The sequence below is a fragment of the Monodon monoceros genome, unplaced genomic scaffold, assembly GCF_005190385.1.
Source record: "Monodon monoceros isolate NGI ecotype Baffin Bay Population unplaced genomic scaffold, NGI_Narwhal_1 Super_Scaffold_20, whole genome shotgun sequence".
In the NCBI taxonomy this organism is placed as follows: Eukaryota; Metazoa; Chordata; class Mammalia; order Artiodactyla; family Monodontidae; genus Monodon; species Monodon monoceros.
In genome coordinates this window covers 86,061,813-86,081,961 of record NW_021703777.1, presented here as the reverse complement: position 1 = coordinate 86,081,961, position 20,149 = coordinate 86,061,813, and the positions used below count along the sequence as shown (strand labels likewise).

Sequence of the window (20,149 nt, the reverse complement as noted above, 5' to 3'; positions counted from 1 at the left end):
CTGTGGCTCTACTTCCCCTTGTCTCAAAAAAGAAATCATAAAAAACCCTAACATTCCCCAATAAGGTGCCACCTTGTATATCTATCAGCTCTTAACCTCTCAGCTCTGCCCCGAAACACCAGGAGCAGAGGGACCCGTGGCCATGTCTTCACTTTATAGATGAGGTGCTGAGAGGAGTATGTGGTGGCATTTGCAGAACCAGAATTGATTCCTGGACCATCCTTTAACAAGAGGGAATTCGGGAGATACAGAGACAAAGGAGCCATTAATAGAAGCAACGTGGCACGTGGGATTTAGAACTGAAATGTGGGTTTCACTGCCATCACCTACCACTGGGCCATGGGAAGCCCCGCACCCACTCTGCGCTTCAGTTTCCTCTTTTATAAATGATGATATCAATAACCACCATCATTTATGGAAGCTACTCAGTGCCCAAAGATGATTCATCATTTCACATATATAAATCATTAATCCTTATCACAACTCCAAAAGGTAGATGTCATTACCCCCTTCTATACCTACAGAATCTGAGGCTCTAAGAGGTTAAAAAAAAAGGCGTGCAGCCTGTAAGTGACAAAGGTGGGATTTGAACACAAGTCTGCCCCATGTCCTTTCTGTTGCAGTGCACTGCCTCTCTCACAGAAGAGTCTAAGGATTTTATAAGGCAATGCATGTTAAAAAAAAAAAAAAAAAGCACTCAATAAAGTCTAAAGGCATCTATCTTATTATCACAGTATCAAAAGAATCAAGAGAACTGTGTCTGCCCTATTCAAAGAAAGAAAACAATCTCCATTCCTAAGTTTGTCAGCAGACCTTGCCTCTCTGAAAAATATTATCTCCCTGCTGGGATGAATAGTTCCATAAGAGGGCCAGAGTACTCAAGATGAAGAGGCAACTCAAGACGGTGCGTTCTGTGGGACTATTCCCTGGCTCCCTTCTCTCTGATACTTGAGTCAGGTGCAGATGCTCTAAAGCAAGGAGGTGTTCCATCCCCGTCTGCCCCAGAAGGCAGTCATCTGCAAACTAGAGATCTTGAAATCAGCCATGCAAATCCATCACCATTTTAATTATCCAAGTAAATAGAGCTCTTACCACCATCTGCCAAGATTTCAACCAGTCGTGTTCATTAAGCTCCCCCAGCAGATTTTTTCTGGATGAGAACCATAGAGTCATTGCTAAAGGGCCACTTGGGCCCAAATTTCCGCCTACAGGATGAAGGTGTCCCCAGCTGAAGCATGTGTCTCGGAGCTGTTTTTTCCCCTCTCTACACCTTGCTCACATTTTTCTGAAAGCCGTTAATTTGCTCCTTCAAAGTAACTTCATCTTTGTCGTTCTTACTTCCTTTCCACCAACTCCAGGCAGTACTGATTAGTGAGAAATTTTCCTCCACAAGAACTGTCAGCTCAGAACTCAGCCCCACAGCAAAAAGTGAGGTGGAGCTTCATTCTGGAACACGGATGGGTGTGCAATCCTGGTGATTCGAATCACCAGAGATTTCAGAGGCCAGACTAAATTGTAAATGCTTCTTAAGGCGGGGACTCTGTCCAGGTCTGTTTCTCTGGCTGATAACTGTGCAAATGAGCTGATTATGTTAGTGGAAGGCTCCCGTGGGCGACCCGAGTTAATTATGGCTTTCAGGGAAGATGGCGAAATCCTCACTAGCTACAAATCACCAGTGGACCACGAGGCAGTATTGGGTATAATTGTACTTGCTTTCCTTGACAGTCAGTTGGTCCACCAACACCACTACCTCTGTCATCACCGTTCCTCAGGATAGCATTTAAATGACAATAAAGTGATTACTCTTCTCCTAGTACAGAATTAAGACCTGACACTCAAAATATTCCTTGGAGAAGGACGCACAGACATCACTGATGCAGGTAATGTCCGAGTTTGGGCATTTCTCTTTCACTAAAGAAAATTCAGTGATAATCACAGCATCACCACAGACAGCAGCAACAAATTGCTAAATATATGATCGGGCTGACCGCTCCAAAAGGCGACGACATTTCAGAGGCAGAGAGAGCTAAAAGTATATGGAGGACAGCAGATATGCTGAGGAAGAGCCTGAGCTTGAGACCCAGATATGACCATGCAAGCGTCAGTCAAACACAGAGGGCAGACCCTCCTCTATCAGTGACGGTGTACCAGGCACTTTACACACATTAGCTCATTCGTCCTCACCATGAGACCCTACAAGGTAGGTACTACTATGATCCCCTATATACATATAAAGTGCTGGTCAGTAAGATGGAAGCAGAAGCGTCCTTTGGGACTTCTGGGAAGTTTCCTTAAGGGAGGGGTCCCCAACCCCTGTACCGGTCCGCACCTGTTAGGAACCGGACTGCAGAGCAGGAGGTGAGCGGTGGGCGAGCAAGCGAAGCTTCATCTGCTGCTACCCATCCTCCCCCCAACCCTGTCCGTGGAAAAACTGTCTTCCACGAAACCAGTCCCTGGTGCCAAAAACGTTGGGGACTGCTGCCTTAAGGGGAGAGGTACACTCTTGCACGTCTTCCTCATCCTGAAATATATGGTCCACAAGATAGAAAACCTCACTCTTGGAATGGAGCAGTAGAGCAGAGAAATGGAAGGTGCCTGGATCCCTGACAAAACAGTGAGCTGCCATATCAGCCCAAACTGTCCACCTCCAAATTTATTGTACGTGTGTGTATGGCTGTTAGCATAACTGAGGCAATCTTGGGCCCTTAAAGTTTCTCCTGTCCTTTTGCTGACCCTACCCAGGGCTGTACTGTACAGTAAGTCACTTTAATACAAAGTCATCGAGGGCTTTGTATTGATAGTTAATAGATATTGTTTAATAATCATTAGGACCAGGTGGCCTCTATGCTCTGTTAGTCCCCACACAATGATGAAGACCTTCCCTGACGTATTCCTTGTGCCCACGAGACTAGTTACTCATTCATGAATCTTGACTTAGAAATGCACGTCCTGTTTCCCAGCACCTAACCCAATACCCCTTTAACTATAAAATTGTCCCCATGGCCCCTACGCAGTGCAGGTGCAACTGTGAATGCTTCCAGATCATTGTCCCCTAACCCATCCCACCCTGTGAGTAAATTACCCTATAATAAACTGATCCATTGACTGTATGGAGCTGTTTGCCTCATTTCTTTTTTTTTGGTCTCCAGATGCCTTCTCAATTCAGTGGGCACTTTTTGTTCCCTCTGACCTTCAACAATGTGAGTGAGAACTACAGATAATTCTATCTTATTTAAACCACTGTTATTTCTATTACATTAAAATTAATCCTAAATAATATACTGATATGCCAAACAACTGATATTGAGGAAATTTCAGAAGGAAATTAATAAAACAATCCCATTTGCAATCTCATCAAAACTAATAAAATAGCTGGGAATAAATCTAAATAAGGAGGTAAAAAAACCTGTACTTGGAAACCTGTAAGACACTGATGAAAGAAATTGAAGACAACACAAATGGATGGAAAGATAGACTATGTTCATGGATTGGAAGAATTAACACTGTTAAAATGACTATACTACCCAAAGCAATCTACAGATTCAATGTAAGCCCTACCAAAATACTAATGGCATTTTTCACAGAACTAGGATAATTCTAAAATTTGTATGGAAACACAAAAGACCCTGAATAGCCAAAACAATCTTGAGAAAGAACAAAGGTGATTTCAAACTATAGTACAAAGCTACATCATCAAAACTATATGGTACTGGCACAAAAACAGACACATAGGTCAATGGAACAGAACAGACAGCCCAGAAATGAACCCACACTTATATGGGCAGTTAATCTATAATAAAGGAGGCAAGAATTTACAATGGAGAAAAGACAGCCTGTTCAATAAATGGTGTTGGGGAAACTGGACAACTACATGCAAAAGAATCAAACTGGACTACTTCCTCTCACCATATGCAAAATAAATTCAAAATGGATTAAAGACTTAAGTATAAGACCTGAAACCACAACACTTCTAGAAGAAAACATAGGCAGTACTCACTCTTGGAATGGAGTGATAGAGTAGAGAGACAGAAGGTGCCTGGATCCCTGACAAATGGTGAGCCCCCATATCACATATCTATATTTTCCAAATCTGGCGTGGAGGGGTGCAGTGAACTCAGATTACTTGGATATTTAAAGTTACATCCACCACGACTCAAGGTTTTATCATCTCTAGGCATCAATAATACCTTCAGCCACTCAGTTTCCTTCCCCAACCTTTCCTCGTTCACAGATTCAGGCCATCAAGGGCAGGGACTCGCTGCTGCGATGAGGACACTCTGTGATGGGGGTGAACAGGCAGGGGTGGAAGGCTGGAGTCCCTCACTTCCACGGAGCCAGTGCTTGGACAGGGCTGGGTCACCTGGCACACCTGCCTTCCACCCACAGCACAGAGGTGGTGTCCTGCCCGTCCTTCGGGATGTGGTTACGACTGCAGGTCTCCTGACACCACTTTTGCTCAACTTCCAACTGAAATTGAAGTCATGGCAGGAGTCTGGAACCAGACCCAAAAAGCCTCTTTTTCAGCTCAGGTTTTTAGGTTTAGAGCTAGGTCAGCTGACGTGAGTGTACAGAGGGTCTGAACCCAAGGCTCCCAGAGGGAAAACCTTCTAACCTTCAAGTTTAAAAGCCTAGCTCCACACACTTGCTTCTTTTTGAGTGACCATAAAAAAGGACTCTGAATTTCTGAATATTTCATAAACACCCTGAATTTCCATCTCTTCATCTATAAAGACACTACCCCCGCTCATGCTAGCTGGTAAAGTAGTTATAAGACATTGATTAAGGAATACAGAGGAGGGTGACAACATCGTGTTGCATTTTGCACCCCAACTTTTAGCAAAGTGCCTGGGACATAGTTAATCCTCTTAAATATCAGTGGAGGGAAGGCAAGTGTAAGGAATTATTTTTATTTGTTATGGCTCATGATGAGAAGATGGCCATAGGGACCAAAAAAAAAAATAATCGCACAATTTCTTTGCATGAGAGTCAACCGTGGGTGGCAAATAACCTTGGAGCAAACTTAAATTCTAGTCCAGAACAGAGTTAAAGGCTGGCATCTGTTCAGACACACTATAGTACAGGTCAGTCCAATACAGAAAGTAGCTCTTTATAACCAAATGATTTCCCACCTGCAGCTTCTGCCTGACTCTTTTCAAGCAATATACCTGATAGAATAAAATTCCAGTTTGGAAGAAAGGAAGGAAAAGAAGGGAAGGTGGGAGGGAGAGTGGGAAACTAAGCAAAGTTCACTCCATTCCAAGAGTGAGGTTGACTTCTAATAAATTCATAAATCCCTTAGAGCTTATTAAAAGGAGATTTGACTTAACTACCTTTAAAAGATCACAATCTATATTTTGAGAGTCAGAAGGCCTGTAAGATCAAATGGAGATAAGGGGACTTGGGGGAGAAAAAGAGATAAGAATATTGTTCTGACAAAAAAAAAAAAAAAAAAGATGTCCTTGTTTTAATTCAGCAGTTTTTCAATTCAAGTATTAGCTGAGAATCCAGTGGGGTTGTCATCTCTTTTACGTTTGTTCATTACATGCATCACATTGTTCTGGGCACAGTGGGCAATTAAAAAAATGAATCTACCCATCCTGCGTTGAGTAACTCCAGGCTGGAGGCAAGACGTACATAAATAATTCCAATGTGAGGCAACCCGGGAGACGCTGGTCACAGAGGTGTCTCTAGACGCTTGGGATTGCAGAAGGCAAGAGACCTTTCCATTGGGGGTCAAGGTGGTCATGACGAAGCCTTGAAAGAAGAGTGAGGAGAAGTGAGAGAACAAGAGTTGCTGGCAGAGGGCACAGCCTGAGCAAAGGCCAGGTGCACGGAAACACAGGCTTCCAGCAAAGACCCCCAAAGTGGTTCTGTTTGCCAGGAATACGGGACATGTGAAAAGGAGAAACGCAAAATAAGGCTGGAATGTTTGGTTTGGATGAAAGTAAGAAAGGCCTTAAATGACAGTGGAGTCCGAGCCAAAGGCAGAGCCAATAGGGCCGTGGAGGGCTTTGAGCGAGGAAGGTCAGGATCACGGTCCTGCTTCCAGACCCTTGACCAGGCAGGGATGGACTGGAAGGAAAGGCAGAAAGAGATGCAGGAGACTGGGAGGCTGATGAGGAGGCACCTGCAAGAATCCAGGGTGGGGAGCTGACTGCTGGTTCTTTGTGAGCAAGTGCTGGGTCTCGGGCACCGAAATCGGCTGAATACGAGGCTTATTCAAAACCCCAGCAAAGGAGGAAGGTAAAGTGGTCAGCTGGAGACTGGACTGAGGGAGAGTGAGAAGGGTGCAAAGTCACAAGGTGAATAAGGCGAGCGCAGAAGAGGCCATGGGATGGAAGTTGCCCAGGAATTGATCGAGCAGTCTGCAAACACATTAGAAGGTCTGGCAAAGCTGGAGACCGTTGGGAAAGCAGAAAAGGTTACAGATTGACCCTGACAGCATTCACCAGTCTGGAGCAAATTAAAAAGCAAATTGGAACTGGCTTAAATAAAAGGGAGTCCCATCGCTGCCACCTCCAATATCTCCTTGGTCGTGGGGTCTACAGATGGCAGAGCAAGCAGGTACGTCAATCTGCACTTCATCAATATGAATTTTCAATGGCATCATGTTGACAGCGGCAGCTGACACATCACCTCCCTCGGCTGAACCATCCCTGAAGCCCTGGGAAGCCTCTTCCTAAAGCCCAGGCAAGGACAGGACCACCCCCTCAGCTGTAGAGGGTGGGGGACTTTAAAACACACTTTCACGTACATCATCTCACTTTATCCTCATCTTAGATGAGAGACACAAGGCAGGTATTGTTATCTTCATTGTACAAAGTCCAGAGAAACTGAGGTCTGGACAAGTAAGGTGATTTGCCCAAGACCGTGTAGCTATGTTGTGGTGGAGCTTGATGACTTACATAACCCACTGCTGCCCGGGACACCCGGAAGCTGCCCAGGATACCAGGCATCTGCCAGGCCATGTGGACACTCATGCTCCTTCACAGCCATGGTCAGCCCGGGGAGACGTTGGAAGTGGGGCACACTGGCAGGTGAGTAGGGCTGGCTTCAAAGAGAATGTTGAAAATGGCGAGGTGAACCGTTTTTCCTCCCCTGTTTCCTTCTCTTCATTCCTCCCCTCCTTCCCTTCCTTTCTCCCACAAGTGCCTGCCAAGGATCATGTGCCAGGCACTGTGCTAGACATTGGTGACCACCCACCCCTCTGAAGGTCCCTCATCCTCAGGAACCCCAGGTGCCATACCTGCTCACAAAGCCCCACACTGGCTTCCGAACTGAAATATACCATCCACTTCCCAACCTCTTGAGACCCACAAGAGGTAGGAAACCCAAGTGGAGGCTATGACATTTGAGCTGGGCTGTAAAGTGTGAGTAGGAGATCATCTTTGGACATAAGCAAAGGCTTAGAGATGTCTCAGGGTATGGAATGATCTGGTAACAGGAATTCTATAGAGCGTGAGGGAGGCGGTAGCATAAGGGGTACAGAGGAGTTACTGAAGATGAGGAGAGAGCAGGCCCTTGGAGGCCACCTGAGGAATGGCTTTCACTCTGCGGGCCCTGGAAAGCCATCGGGGGCTTTAGGCAAAGGAGTGGTAAATCATTTCAGCGCTTGGAATGACAACTCAAGTAACTGCAGGGAATAAAGAAGATCTTAGAGGGTCTTTATGCAGATATTCTGGGAAGAGTGGATGAGAACCTGGGCCATGGTGGGATAGTAGGAAAGGTGACACAGAGCCCTTATTAAGGACTTGTACCAAAGCAGAAAATATGGGTCTTTGTAGATAATAGATGGCTGTGGGGTAAGTTGGGAAGAAGAATCAAGGCAGATTCCACAGTGATGTCATTCATCGATATGGGATAGAAGAAGGGAAGAGAGATGGGAAGGGCTGAAGGCAGAGGGAGGGTAAATTCAGTTCAGGGCATGCCGAGTGCGAGGTGCCTGGGGGACACATCCAGTAGCCCTGCGGAGGGATGCAAAGCCCAGTGTGTAGGGGGAGAACAGTGGAGCGTCAGAGGCTGCACAGCCAGGTGTCAAGTAGGTAGAGGACTGAAGAAAGACCGCTGTATGTGGCAAGTAGGAGGCTGGTCTTGGGTGGCCTTGGCAAGAGCATTTTCAGGAGTAAACATGGGGTGGAAGGCAGGCTCAGGTGGGTTGAGAGTGGATGAGGACAAGGGCACAGAGGGACAGGTGCAGGTACAGGGGGCCTCCTGGGTCCTGCTCGGCCCTCATCCCCAGGCAACTTCTCCCTGTTCAAAGCGTACAGTCATGCCCTTTGAGTTGCCTCTAGAATGAAGGCCACTCAGGACCCCAGCACTCTCTAGACAGCTAACCGGGCATTCAAGGTCAGCCTAAGTCATCAGCTGACGCCCCACTGGGTGTCTCCAGTCAGAGAAGCACATCTGGGGTTTCCCAAACAAGCCCTGTATTTTGCCATCTCTGCACTTTTGCTATCTCCATTCCTTCTGCCTAGAACACCTTTCCTTTACACTTCCACTTGCAGAAATCCTGCCTAACCTTCCTGGCCCAAGTGCTACCGTCATCAAGAACCTTCCTCAATCCCCCAATCCAAATGAACTTCCCTGCAAAGCACAAGGCTATGCACACAACATAGTTGTGTGCAACACAACACAACACAACATAGTTGACCTTCTTCTTTGCTATCCACCTGTCCCACTGAAATACCTCCGGGCTGTGTTTCATTCTTCTTTCATGCCAACCGACCAACCTATCACAGGGATGGATCCATCCTGACATCACCGACCCCCCACCTGTGTGTCTGTCACTATTAAACTATAGGTGGGCAGGCACGTCCAAGATTCTCTTCCCATAAATGAGAATGTGAAATCAAAGTTGAGGCCCTGCAAATGGGCCAGAACTAGGTCATTTGGGGGATGTTCTCTCAGTATCCTCACTCAGGTCCTGCACCTCTTGAGTCATAGCACGAAGCCTCATCATTCTAGAACTCCTGTCTCCTATCCCAACACAGGTGGTCATGGTCCCTCCTCTTAGGGGCTCACTAATTTGTGTAGGAGTTAAGATCCACACACAGAGAAGGTCCTTTCCTTCCTCAGGGAGCATGTAAATTCTACACGAGTGGTTTGTAAGCTACACTCCATAAGGCAACAGGATGAAGAGCTCACTTCAAGCTTGGGTGGTCATGGATGATTTTATGAAGGATGTTGGTGTCTATTCCATCTTGAAGGACTGGTAAAGGCTGTGGTCAGGGAAGAAGTGGAAGGCCCACCCAGGTGAGGTCAGGATAATAAAGTAGAAGCCAGAATGCAGAACAGATCAGTTTGGCTGGAACCACCAATTTATGAGGGAAAATGAGGCGTAAGGCTAGAAAGATAGGCCAGCTTGGGGCAGGCCTTGAATACCCAGTAATGGGGAGCAACTGAAGGCTTCTGAGTAAGAGGTCCTGGTGAAGTATCTTTTTTAAGGTAGTTTAATAGGCTAGTCATATAGAAGGTATATTGGCTTGAAGAAGATATGATATTTTGAACAAACTTAAGATGTTCATTACAATAAAAATGCCATAAGGTAATGGAAACAGAGTAGCCTAGAAGAAGTGAAATGAAAATGAGAAGACTTCAAAATAAAAAATCTGCCAAAGATTTGTGTTCCTTGGGGACCAGGTGTCCCCTACCACCGGTGCCCTTTTACCTGAAGGACCAGAAAGAGATGCAGACTCTCAACTAAGCAAAGTCCTCTGCCAGGAGGCACCCAAAGCCCCGCTATGGTTTTATTGGTGGAAAACCAGGCAGTGGGTAAGAAACGTTGCTCACTCTGGTCATTTTCATTCAGGGACTAGCCAAAGTCCTCTTCTTATCTTCAGCCAATGTATTTTATTCAATGTGAAAGTCACTAAATTAATTTTTTTAACATGATAAGAGTAGCAATTGTCAATTTTAGAAGCACATATGCGAATTTCCCTGCACAGGAGAGAACATGAATCCCATTACTTAAAAATAGCAGTTGTGCTCACTTTCCCCCACATGCTAATTTTAATAAACTTACTCTAAAATTAGCCTGCCACTATGAGGATAGCTGCTCATCAAAAATGTTCCCAGGAAGCACTAAGCTTGCCTCGCAAGAGTTCAAGCGCTCCTAGGAAACTCTGAACGATGCGGAGCTCTAAGCAGAACTTGTCCTCTTCTCACCAGACTCAGTCACCCCCAACCCTCTGTCAGACCCATCACCACCACTCTCCAGCCACACTTCGAGGGTCATCTTGGACTCATGCTATTGCATCTTCCCGATCCAATTGGCTATGAAATCCTGTATGGGTCTTCCTTTAAAATCTGTCTCATAGCCATCCCTTTTTCTCTCCCTCCACTGATGCCATAACTCCTTATCACTTCATTTATTCAAATATTCAAGCATTCACATATTCTACACTCACTGAGTACCTACAAAGGGCAAGGTACAGTGTGAAGTGTTAAGGTCACAAATTAATAACATATGGTCCCTACCCTCAAGGAGTTCAAGATCTTTTGGGCCCAGCGGAGAGAGAGACAAGTCAAGGGTTTATCAAAGAACCATATGATAAGCGGTATGACCTAGGTGCAATAGAGGTAATTGGGAATATTGATGGTGACAGAGAAGAGACTAGATTACTGGTAGCTCATCTTCACTTGTCTTTCCCTGACTCCTGGGAGAGCTACCAAATTTGTCTTTATATTCCCGCTGCCTGGCACAGTGCCTTGTGAATGACAAAGGCTCGGTGATTACTGAGTTCAGTGGAAATGAATCTTTCCCAAGTATTTTCATCAACTTACACTCTAGCTAAAAAAACTTTCAGAGGCTATTACCAGCTACATTAGAGTACACCCTTCTGTCTTGCTTTTGAAGTTGTTCACCATCTGGTCTACCCTGGCTATCCAACCTCCATTTCTGCTATACCTCAACCCACTAGTTTCAGGCTTTATCTGGAGCATTTCCTCAAAGGCCAACCACCAGTCCAGTGCTCAGGCCTGCTTCCTGTCACCACCACCATGCTCTCTTCAGCCAAAGCGGAGGGACCCAGTTCTACTTCTTCTAAGAAGCTTTTCCCCACTTCTTCAGCTTCACCAACTGCCTATATATGTATCTAAGATATATTGTTCATTATTTTGCACTGTTTTTTCATTTAATATTATGAATGTGAATAATGCTTTGAAATATTAAATGGTACTCTATTTACCTTGCCTCAAATTCCTATAACTCCTACCCTGTTTCTCTCCACATATCCCTCTCCCTTTTATTTTTTATTTATTTATTTATTTTTAAAATAAATTTATTTATTTTACTTTTGGCTGCATTGGGCCTTCGTTGCTGCGCGCGGGCTTTCTCTAGTTGCAGAGTGCGGGGGCTACCCTTCATTGCGGTGTGCAGGCTTCTCATTGCAGTGGCTTCTCTTGTTGCAGAGCACAGGCTCTAGGCACATGGGCTTCAGTAGTTGTGGCACGCAGACTCAGCAGTTGTGGCTCGCGGGCTCTAGAGCACAGGCTCAGTAGTTGTGGTGCACAGGCTTAGTTGCTCCATGGCATGTGGGATCTTCCCGGACCAGGGCTCAAACCTGTGTCCCCTGCATTGGCGGGTGGATTCTTAACCACTGCGCCACCAGGGAAGCCCCCCTCTCCCTTTTAAAAGCCAGACATTTTGCCTTCTCCAAGGAAGAGAGTGCTCCGCAGAACGCTGGTAGCAAAGTGACTGGCTCTTCAGTTTTGAAGGCCTTGTCCTTCACCAGAAGATACCAGGGCAAAGAAGAGTCTCCCCACAACTCCCTCCCCCATGACTCTCCAAAAGACTAGAAAAGATCTCCAAATTTGAGGAAAAGGCAGACAGAGTGCAAGGAAAGAGAGCCTGGTTATCATTGAATGTCTAAGAATGAACACTTATCAGCCTGGTGTCAGGAGAGTGGAGTAAGGACAGTGGGACTGAGATGTAGGGGCCGTGGCTAGTTGTGACAGAAACCTGATGAGTTGGGGAATCAGAGAGGTAAAGAGTAAAGCTCTCTATAGCGATGACTGTCTTCAATATCCATTCCGCCCCTTTTTAAAGACTTAAGTTTACTGAGGTATAATTTACATAGAGAAAAAAATCACCCTTTTGAGGTGTACAGATCTATGGATTTTAACAAACTTATACAATCATGTAGCCATCAACTCAATCGAGGCATAGATTATGTCCATCACTCTAAAAAGCTCCCTCGTATTCCCCTGCAGTCAATCTGTTCACTCACTCCAGGCTCTGGCAACCACTGATTGGTTTTTCTGTCCTTTTCGTTGTGCCTTTTCAAGAATTTCATATAAGTGGACTCTTACAGTCGGTGCATTTGAGTCTCTGCCTTCTTTCACTTGACATGTTTCTGCATGCATCAGTAGTCTGTTCCATGTCAACGCTAAGCAGGATTCTATGATGTGGATGTAGCAACTTATCCACGTGCCAGTTAGTGGACACTGTTGTGTTTCCAGTTTTCAGCAATTATAAATAAAACTGCTATAAACATTCACATACAGGATTTTGTGTGGACACGTGTCTTCATTTCTCTTGGGTCAACACCTATGAGTAGGATTGCTGGGCTGTTGGGTTTAGTGTAGGTTTGACTTTATGAGAACTTGTAAAACTGTTTTCAAAAGTGGTTGTACCATTTTTTATTCCTCTAGCAACGTAGGAGACTTCCAGTCACTCTGCATCCTTATCAGCACTTGGTTTTCCCATTTTTTCTTTCTGTGTCTGTTTTTCCATTCTAACAGATGCGTTGTGGCATCTTATTGCGGCTTTAACTTACATTTTCCTGATGGCTGACGATGCTGCGTATCTGTTCATGTGCTTATTTACCACCTGAATCTCTTCTTTAGTGCAGTGTCTATTTAACTCTTTTGCCCATTTTTAAAATTAGATTGTTTTCTTACTATTGTGTTATGAGAGTTCTTTGTATATTCTGGATATAAGATATGTGTTCTGCACAAAATTTCTCATCTGTGGCTTGTCTTTTCATTTTTTTTTAACAGAGTCTTTCAAAGAGCAGACATTTTTTATTTTGATAAAGTCCAATTTATCCTTTTTTTCCTTTTATAAGTTTGTGTTTTTCCTGTCCTATATACCTTTCTAACTTTTTAATAGAACCCTCCCAAATTTAAGTCGGGCATACCCAGCTTAAGATGACATTTCCTAGCCTCCCTTGCAGCTACATGTGGCCATGTGACTACACTCAGACAAATGGGATGTGAGAAGTGATGCATATAGCTCTCTAGTCGTCCCTAACTAAAGAAAAGCCCTTTGCCCTGGACTTCCCCTTTCTCTCTTTCCCCTTTCCATGGGCTGGGACAAAACACTGCAACAACCTAGCTTTAACTATACAGTTGAGGACCATGCCCTAAGAAACAGTAGAGAAACAAGATGGGAGAAACCTGGGTTCTTAAATGACTCATGGAGCAGGGCTGCTTTCCCAGCCTGGACCACCACACCATGACACGAAAGAGACCTAAATATCTACCTCACTGAAACCACTATATTTTGGGAGTAGGTATCTTTGTTAACTGGCTTAGACTTTACCCTAAAAAATATACCCTTCTTTCTTAGGAAGTAAAAAATAATCCCCAATTCCCTGGACCCAGCCTGGTGTGGTGTGGTGTGTCTATGCGGAAAATTGCACCACGGTTTCTCAAAGTTTCCCTCAGCTCAGGAGTGATTCAGAGACAGCAGAACACGACTGAATTCCCCCACCTTGGGCAAGGGAGCAAAGCCCCCCATGCCCAGAGTAGTGAAGTAGCAGTAGATCACCTTGTTCTTCATTCACCCAAAGTAGCATGGGTCTGGTACAGACACCAAAGGGCCAGAAGAGGGGAACAAGGGCAGACACAACAGTGACTGACAGTGACCAATGACCAGATGCTAGACTGAAATGAGGAGAGTGTGGCTAAACAAAAATAGCCCAGACCAGCTGTGTGCCCCCTACCCCATCACCCCTGCCAGTGGCTGAGTACTACTTACCACCCCTAGAACTCAAATACAAGTTCAGGCAGAGGTGTGATTCCAATCCAGATTACGTTCCCCCCCCACCCCGCCCGCCTTACAATGGGAGTTTGTAATCAAAATTAAGGTGTTATAGCAAAATAAAGTTTTCAGTTTGTGAACACCTGAGTCTGTGCCCTGAGCTCCACCCTCACTGTACTAATGTTTGCTGAACATTTACTGCTTGCCAGGAAGACAGCAAAACACGAACGAGCATGATTTCACTGGATCCTCACAATTAGAACACCTACGAGTAGGTGCTTTATGATCCTGTTTAAAGATGAGAAAAATGAGGCTCGGAGGAGTTGCGTGGCACGGTGATTCTCTCAACACCCATTCCCCTTCTTCTGGCAATTTTTCTCACCCCCCTGACCCACTCTCAGTCCCTGTGGCCTGGGCAGGGCCCCGTGCACAACTGCAGGCCTGAGACGGGTCACTCTGCTCCTGAGTAACTTCTTCCAGGGCAGGTGAGGGATCTAAGTGGGTGCAAAGGGAGTGGTTCCTGGGGTTCTATGGGGTCTCCTGCAAAAGGGTTTCTGTCTTCCCCTCTGGACTTGAGCTTGAGAGGGTGGGAGGCTGAGACTGAAGTCAGGCCCCAAGCAGAGCCTAAGATGGAGAGAAAGCATCTGTTTGAGCACTGAATCCAGCTGTGCCCCACGCCACCCCTATCTTGGAATGATTAGTCACGGCAGCTGTGTTAGTTTGCTGGAGGCTGCTGTAACAAACTGCATAAACTGGGTGGCTTGAAACAATAGAAATTAATTTCTGATAGTCCTGGAGGTCAGAGGCTCAAAATCAAAGTGTCGATAGGGCCAGGAGCCCTAATAAGACTCTAGGGGAAGACCCTTCCTTGCCTCCTCCTAGCTTCTGGTAGCTGCCAGCAATCTTTGGCTTTCCTTGGCTTGTGGTAGCATAACTCCAATCTCTGCCTCTGTCATCACCCGGCCTTCCTTCCTCTGTGTCTTCACATCGTCTTCCCTTTGTGCATCTCTGCAGCCAAATTTCCCTCTTCTTATAAGGACACTGGTCATTGGATTAGGAACCCACTCAAATGACCTCATCTTGAGAACATCTGCAAGATTCTGTTTCCAAATAGGGTCATATTCACAGGTATTGGGGGAAGGACGTTAGGACTTGAATATATCTTTTCGGGGACACAATTCAACCCACAATATCAGCTGATAAATTCCCTTTGAGCTGAACCTGCTTGGGTTGGGTTTTGCACCGAGAAAGAAGTACAGCCAAGACTTACTCTCAGTTCTCAGTCAACAAACAAGACCCAAAGCTGCGCCCTTATCCACAGGCTCAGACCGCAAGCCTGTTCAGCTTCCCTCCCCAAATGTCAGCGGCTCTACTTCGGGCAGAGGCCCAGGCTTAACCATCTTCTATATCTGCCTCCTAGTCACTCACTGCATACAGCATGCTCACGGAATACGGGACTGATTGCTATCTAATTAATTCACCAAAATTCAAATAGTGAAACTGAATTAGTCATGGTTTATCATAGGGCAGTAGGCCGAGAGATGACCAGGATTTTTATCTTAGAAATAAAGTTATGGATTGTCTGCACGACTGCATTTCGAGATTTCCCCCTGATTTGAAAGATCACCTCAGGTGGTGATGAGAAGAATGCTTCCCCCTCCCCAGACATTTAATTTCCAGAATAGAACAGAAGCCACACTCCTTTTACACGCATGGCTGTGTTTACTTCACGACCTGAGAGAAGGCTGTCATTTCAGCTTGTTATGCTAAAAATGTGAAAATAAAACTGATCTCTGTAGGATCATTTAAATGAAAACTGCTTCCTAGAGGCAAGCCGAGGAAGCAAACTGATTGAAAGAGAGCACAGGGCTCTGGGCAGGAAGGGCCATGGAGTGTGGACCCAGGGTGGGAGGCAGAACCGGGGACTTCTGTAGAAGCAGACTGGAGCCCATTTGACCCAGGTCACATGTGTGGTGATGCCTTCCCCAGTTCCTTCCACTGGCTTCCAAAGTCACTTTCAAACGCCACTAGCCACGGACCATTCTCTTCCTTGAATCCTACTTGCCTAGGGCCAACAGGATTTCTCCACGCCCACGGAAGCCCAGGCAACTGAACTTGAGTGTGCGGCGGAATCCCCTGGTGAGCTCCCTTTGCAACAAAAGCAGATTTGGGGCTACACCCCCAGGCATTTTCATGAAGTAAGGGAATTCGTTTCCTGTGGTTGCCACAGCAAATCACTACAAATTGGGCGGCTTGTAACACAGAAATGTATTCTCTCACAGTTGTGGAGGCCAGAAGTCCAAAATCAAGGTGTCAGCAGGATTGGTTCCTTCCGGAGGCTCTGAGGGAGAATCTATTCCAAGCCTCTCCCAGCTTCTGGTGGCTGCTGGCAGCCCTTGGCATCCCTTGGCTGTCGCTGCCCATCTCCAGTTTCTGCCTCTTCACGTGGACTTCCTCTCTGTGTGTCTCTGCTTCCCCATAGGCTTCTCCCTTGTATCTCTGTGTCTCCAATCTACCTCTACTTTCTCATAAGAACACTAATCATTAGATTTAGGGCCCATCCTAAATCCAGGATGATCTCATTTTGAGTTCCTTAGCTTGATTATATCTGCAAAGACCCTGTTTCCAAATAAGGGCTTATTATAGCTACTGGGACGTTAGGACTTAGATGTATCCATGGGGGGAAGAACACAATTCAGTGCACTACTGTGGATTTGGGGAGAGACCCAGAAACTTGTATTTTTTCCCCCAAATGCCAAGTGACTCTTTTTACTCTTTGCTCCCAAAATGACTCTGATGATCTGTAAATCGTCCTCTGAGCAACGATGATCCAGTTGCTGAGGATTCAAAGATGAATAAGACATAGACCCCTCCTTTGAGAATCTACTGTCTAGGGGAAGATACACACAGATGAACTGGTGATTAAGATACAAAGTGTGGCCTAATGATCCCAAGCTCTGCAGTCAGGCACCAGGGTTCAAGTTCTGCCCCCTCCAGATGTGAGGCTCTGAGCGAGTTCCTTAGCATGTTTGGGCCACAGTTTCCTTATCTGTAAAATAAGAAATAATTCCTACCTTATACCATTGTGAGTATGAGGCTGTGTAAATGTTAAATATGAAGGATGGACTTGAGGAATGGTCGTTAGCTCTTGTGAAGGTGGGAAGCGCCTTGCATTCATTTTCACATCCCACAGCCCCGAGCTGTGTGCCCTCTGCGTCCTAAGCTTTAATGAATGAATGAAGGCAAGACAGCATTACTCTGGAGACACAGAGCTGGGATAGGCAGGACAACTACGGAAAGACCCATATCCGGATCTTGACTTATTCTACAAGCATTTTTTGAGCACCTGCTGTGTATGAAGCTCAGCGTGTAGGCACCTGGGACAAAGCCGAATAAAATACACAGCCTAGTGGGGAGACCATTAGAGTGCAATACTGTGTGGTCAGGGCAAGACAGAGGCACCCTCAGTCCAGGGACAGCCATGCCAATAAAAACTTCCTTCTTTGGTTTCCCATCCTTCCCAGTCCACCCTTTAGGATTCTCTTAGTGTTTATGGTGTGACTCTCCTTCCACACTATACCATATGCTTCAGGAGTTCTTTGAGGGCAGAAGGGGTCATCTGTCTTCTTGGCCATTGTATCCCAAGTACCGAGCAATGTACCTGACTCCTAATAGGCATTCGACAAGAATTTGCTGGAGTAGTGAACATTCTGCTATTTCAGAGCCCAGCACTGGACTTCCATGAAGAACCACCTCCAGCCTCCTTGACCGCTGGGTATGATTCTTGACGAGCCAAGAGAAAAGATCCCCAGAGGATCTGTCCCTTAACATAAAGCCTGACAGAGGAGATGGGGACAGGCTGCATGACAACGTATCATAATACTGTCCAGTTATTACATACAGATCAAGAGGGAACAAACTGAACTTGGGGAGAAGCTATGACAGTCCATTCCTCTTCAGAAATACAACGCTTTGCATACACTGGACATTAAGTACTGTTATCAGACTGACCTGGAGGCCCAGGAAATGGTGAAAGGAGAAAGACGGTACAACGTTTCCCTTCCAGCACCCAACGTGGGAAGGAAGCCAGCAAACCATTACACCCTGCATTGTGCGTATAGAAGTAAGAAAACGGAGGCCCAAGCTGGCCTTGGGGGCGGGGATGGTTCTCAGGAGGGAGAGAATGGAGAATTTCCGGGGCGTGGTCGGCACAGCTGGGTAAGTGGCTAACGCCATCACAAAAGGTGGTAAGTCAGGACGAACAATTTACCTGTGAGAGAGAGACACCAGCACTCTCTCTCACCTGGAGAAGTCAGGCAGCCCCTCCCAGGCCAAACCATTCTTAGGGTGGGCTGAAGAGAGAATAGCATAGGAGTCCAAAAGCCGACCCCAGGGGTGTTTCTGACAAAATCGCTGGGCCGGGGGGCGGGGGTGGGGGGGAAGGCACGGTATTCTCTGCTTCCATAAATCGAATGACTTCTGCACCAGTGTTTCACTCCTTTGATAAACGGCGCGCCACCTTACTTACACACAGAAGGCCCACGGTAAACGTGTTGACTTAATTGAATAACTGAATGAACGAAGGCTACGGAGGACCCTATGGACCTCCCCTCCCCCACAAAGCTCCGCTGCAGGTGATTCCACCTGGCCCGGCCGTGGCCTCAGAACCCGGATTTCCCCCTGGCACCACCTTTCCGCTTCAGCACTGGGCGTCCAATCGCTTGGCTCCAAAACAGCGGCAACCGAGAAGGCAGGTGGGGCTTGGCTCCCACTCCCGGATCCCCGCGCTCCTCTCGCCAATCCAGTGCCCAGCCCTGCCCGGAGGGAAGGCCCCTCCCCAAAGGCTGGCACCAGCTGGCCTGGAATAAAGTGGCGCCCGGGCAGACCGCAAAGGGCGGGAGGAACGGCGCACCTGGGGGGGCGCGTGAGAGCAGCCAGCCGAGACCGCGGGGTGCGCGTCCCCCGCGAGTCCCCGCCCGGCTCGGCCACCCGGGGGGCGCGGGCTCGGGGCTGGGGACCGCTCGGCCCGGCCCATCCCGCCCGGCCGGCGCCTCGGCCTCACCTCGCTCACCAGCCCCTGCCAGTCGCTCTCGGTCCGGTCGCCGTTCATGGCCTCCTCCTCCAGGCACGGGCCGGCCTCATGGACGCCACCCTCCTCCTCTGCGGCCTCCTCCTCCCGCCGCGCCGCCGCCGTCGCCTCCTCCACCCGGGCCCCGCGCGGCCCCGAGAGGGCCCGGCGCCTCCGAGCCGCCGCGCCGCCGCCTCCTGCGGCTGCCCGCGCTGTTGACTCAACGTCAGCCTCCGCGGGAGGAAGGGGAGGAGGAGCCGCGGTCGGTGCCGGGCCGCAGCCGCCGCGGAGCCGGCCTAGGACCGCGCCACGAAGCCCCCGGGCCCCGCGCAGCCCCCGGGCCCCGCGCAGCCCCCGGACCCCGCGCTCGTGGCGGCCGAGGTCCTGACCGCAGGATTACTGCTCTCCCGGCGGCAGGCGGCTCGGCGTCCCCCACCAGAAGTAAATCCCCAAATCCAGCCATTCCCTGACCACTATCACGGCTCTCACCATTAGAATGTAAGCCCCACCTGGGCAGAGGGTTGCTTCCCTCTCGGATGAATGTTGGGTACAGGGCCTGGCACACAGTAGGTGCCCTAAAAATATTTGTTGAACCTATGGATGAATGAACCACATGTTCTTACATATTTAACATGGTTTTTTAAGCTACTGACGTTTATTTCTATTTCTTAAATTATCAGCTGTCATAAATAAAAACATTGAAAATAAAACGATCATGAATTCTAAATAGGACCGAAAGCTCTGAGTGTGATGCTTAACATGGGTCAAGAGAGGTGTTGAAGACATATTAGCATCAAACTGAGACTTTCTCCTAAGAGGAAGGGCTAAAAGGGAATTACATTACAGAGGACAGGGGAATCTTCACACATGAGTCAATATTATTCAAGGTGGTTTTCCCCAGCCACCTAAAATCCTGTCCTGAACCACTACCAGTAGTGAGCTTTCCATACTTGTAGAAGCGCTGCCTGTAGAGATGAGCATGTAGGTTGAGAAGTTGTGAACCCATTTTAGTTGTGGACACATTGCAACCAACATCTATTTGTTTTAGTCCCTGTTGATCCTGAATCGATCCTGCAGGATGGATGTTACCTCCATTT

General features: G+C 47.2%; 1 protein-coding gene across 3 annotated transcripts in view; it reads right to left on the bottom strand.

Annotated features, from left to right (window-relative positions):
• The window catches only part of CCDC149 (coiled-coil domain containing 149), a 97,361-nt gene extending 78,096 nt beyond the window's left edge, over window positions 1-19,265 (bottom strand). For 2 of the 3 annotated variants that reach the window (XM_029235316.1, XM_029235317.1), the window contains exon 1: window positions 19,047-19,211. In XM_029235316.1, the coding sequence (XP_029091149.1) occupies window positions 19,047-19,094 (48 nt within the window). In that variant the 5' untranslated portion in view covers window positions 19,095-19,211. Of the gene's footprint in view, window positions 1-19,046 lie in introns of all 3 variants that reach the window. The other variant, XM_029235315.1, reaches the window with a different exon arrangement.
• Between the last annotated feature and the right edge of the window lie 884 nt (window positions 19,266-20,149).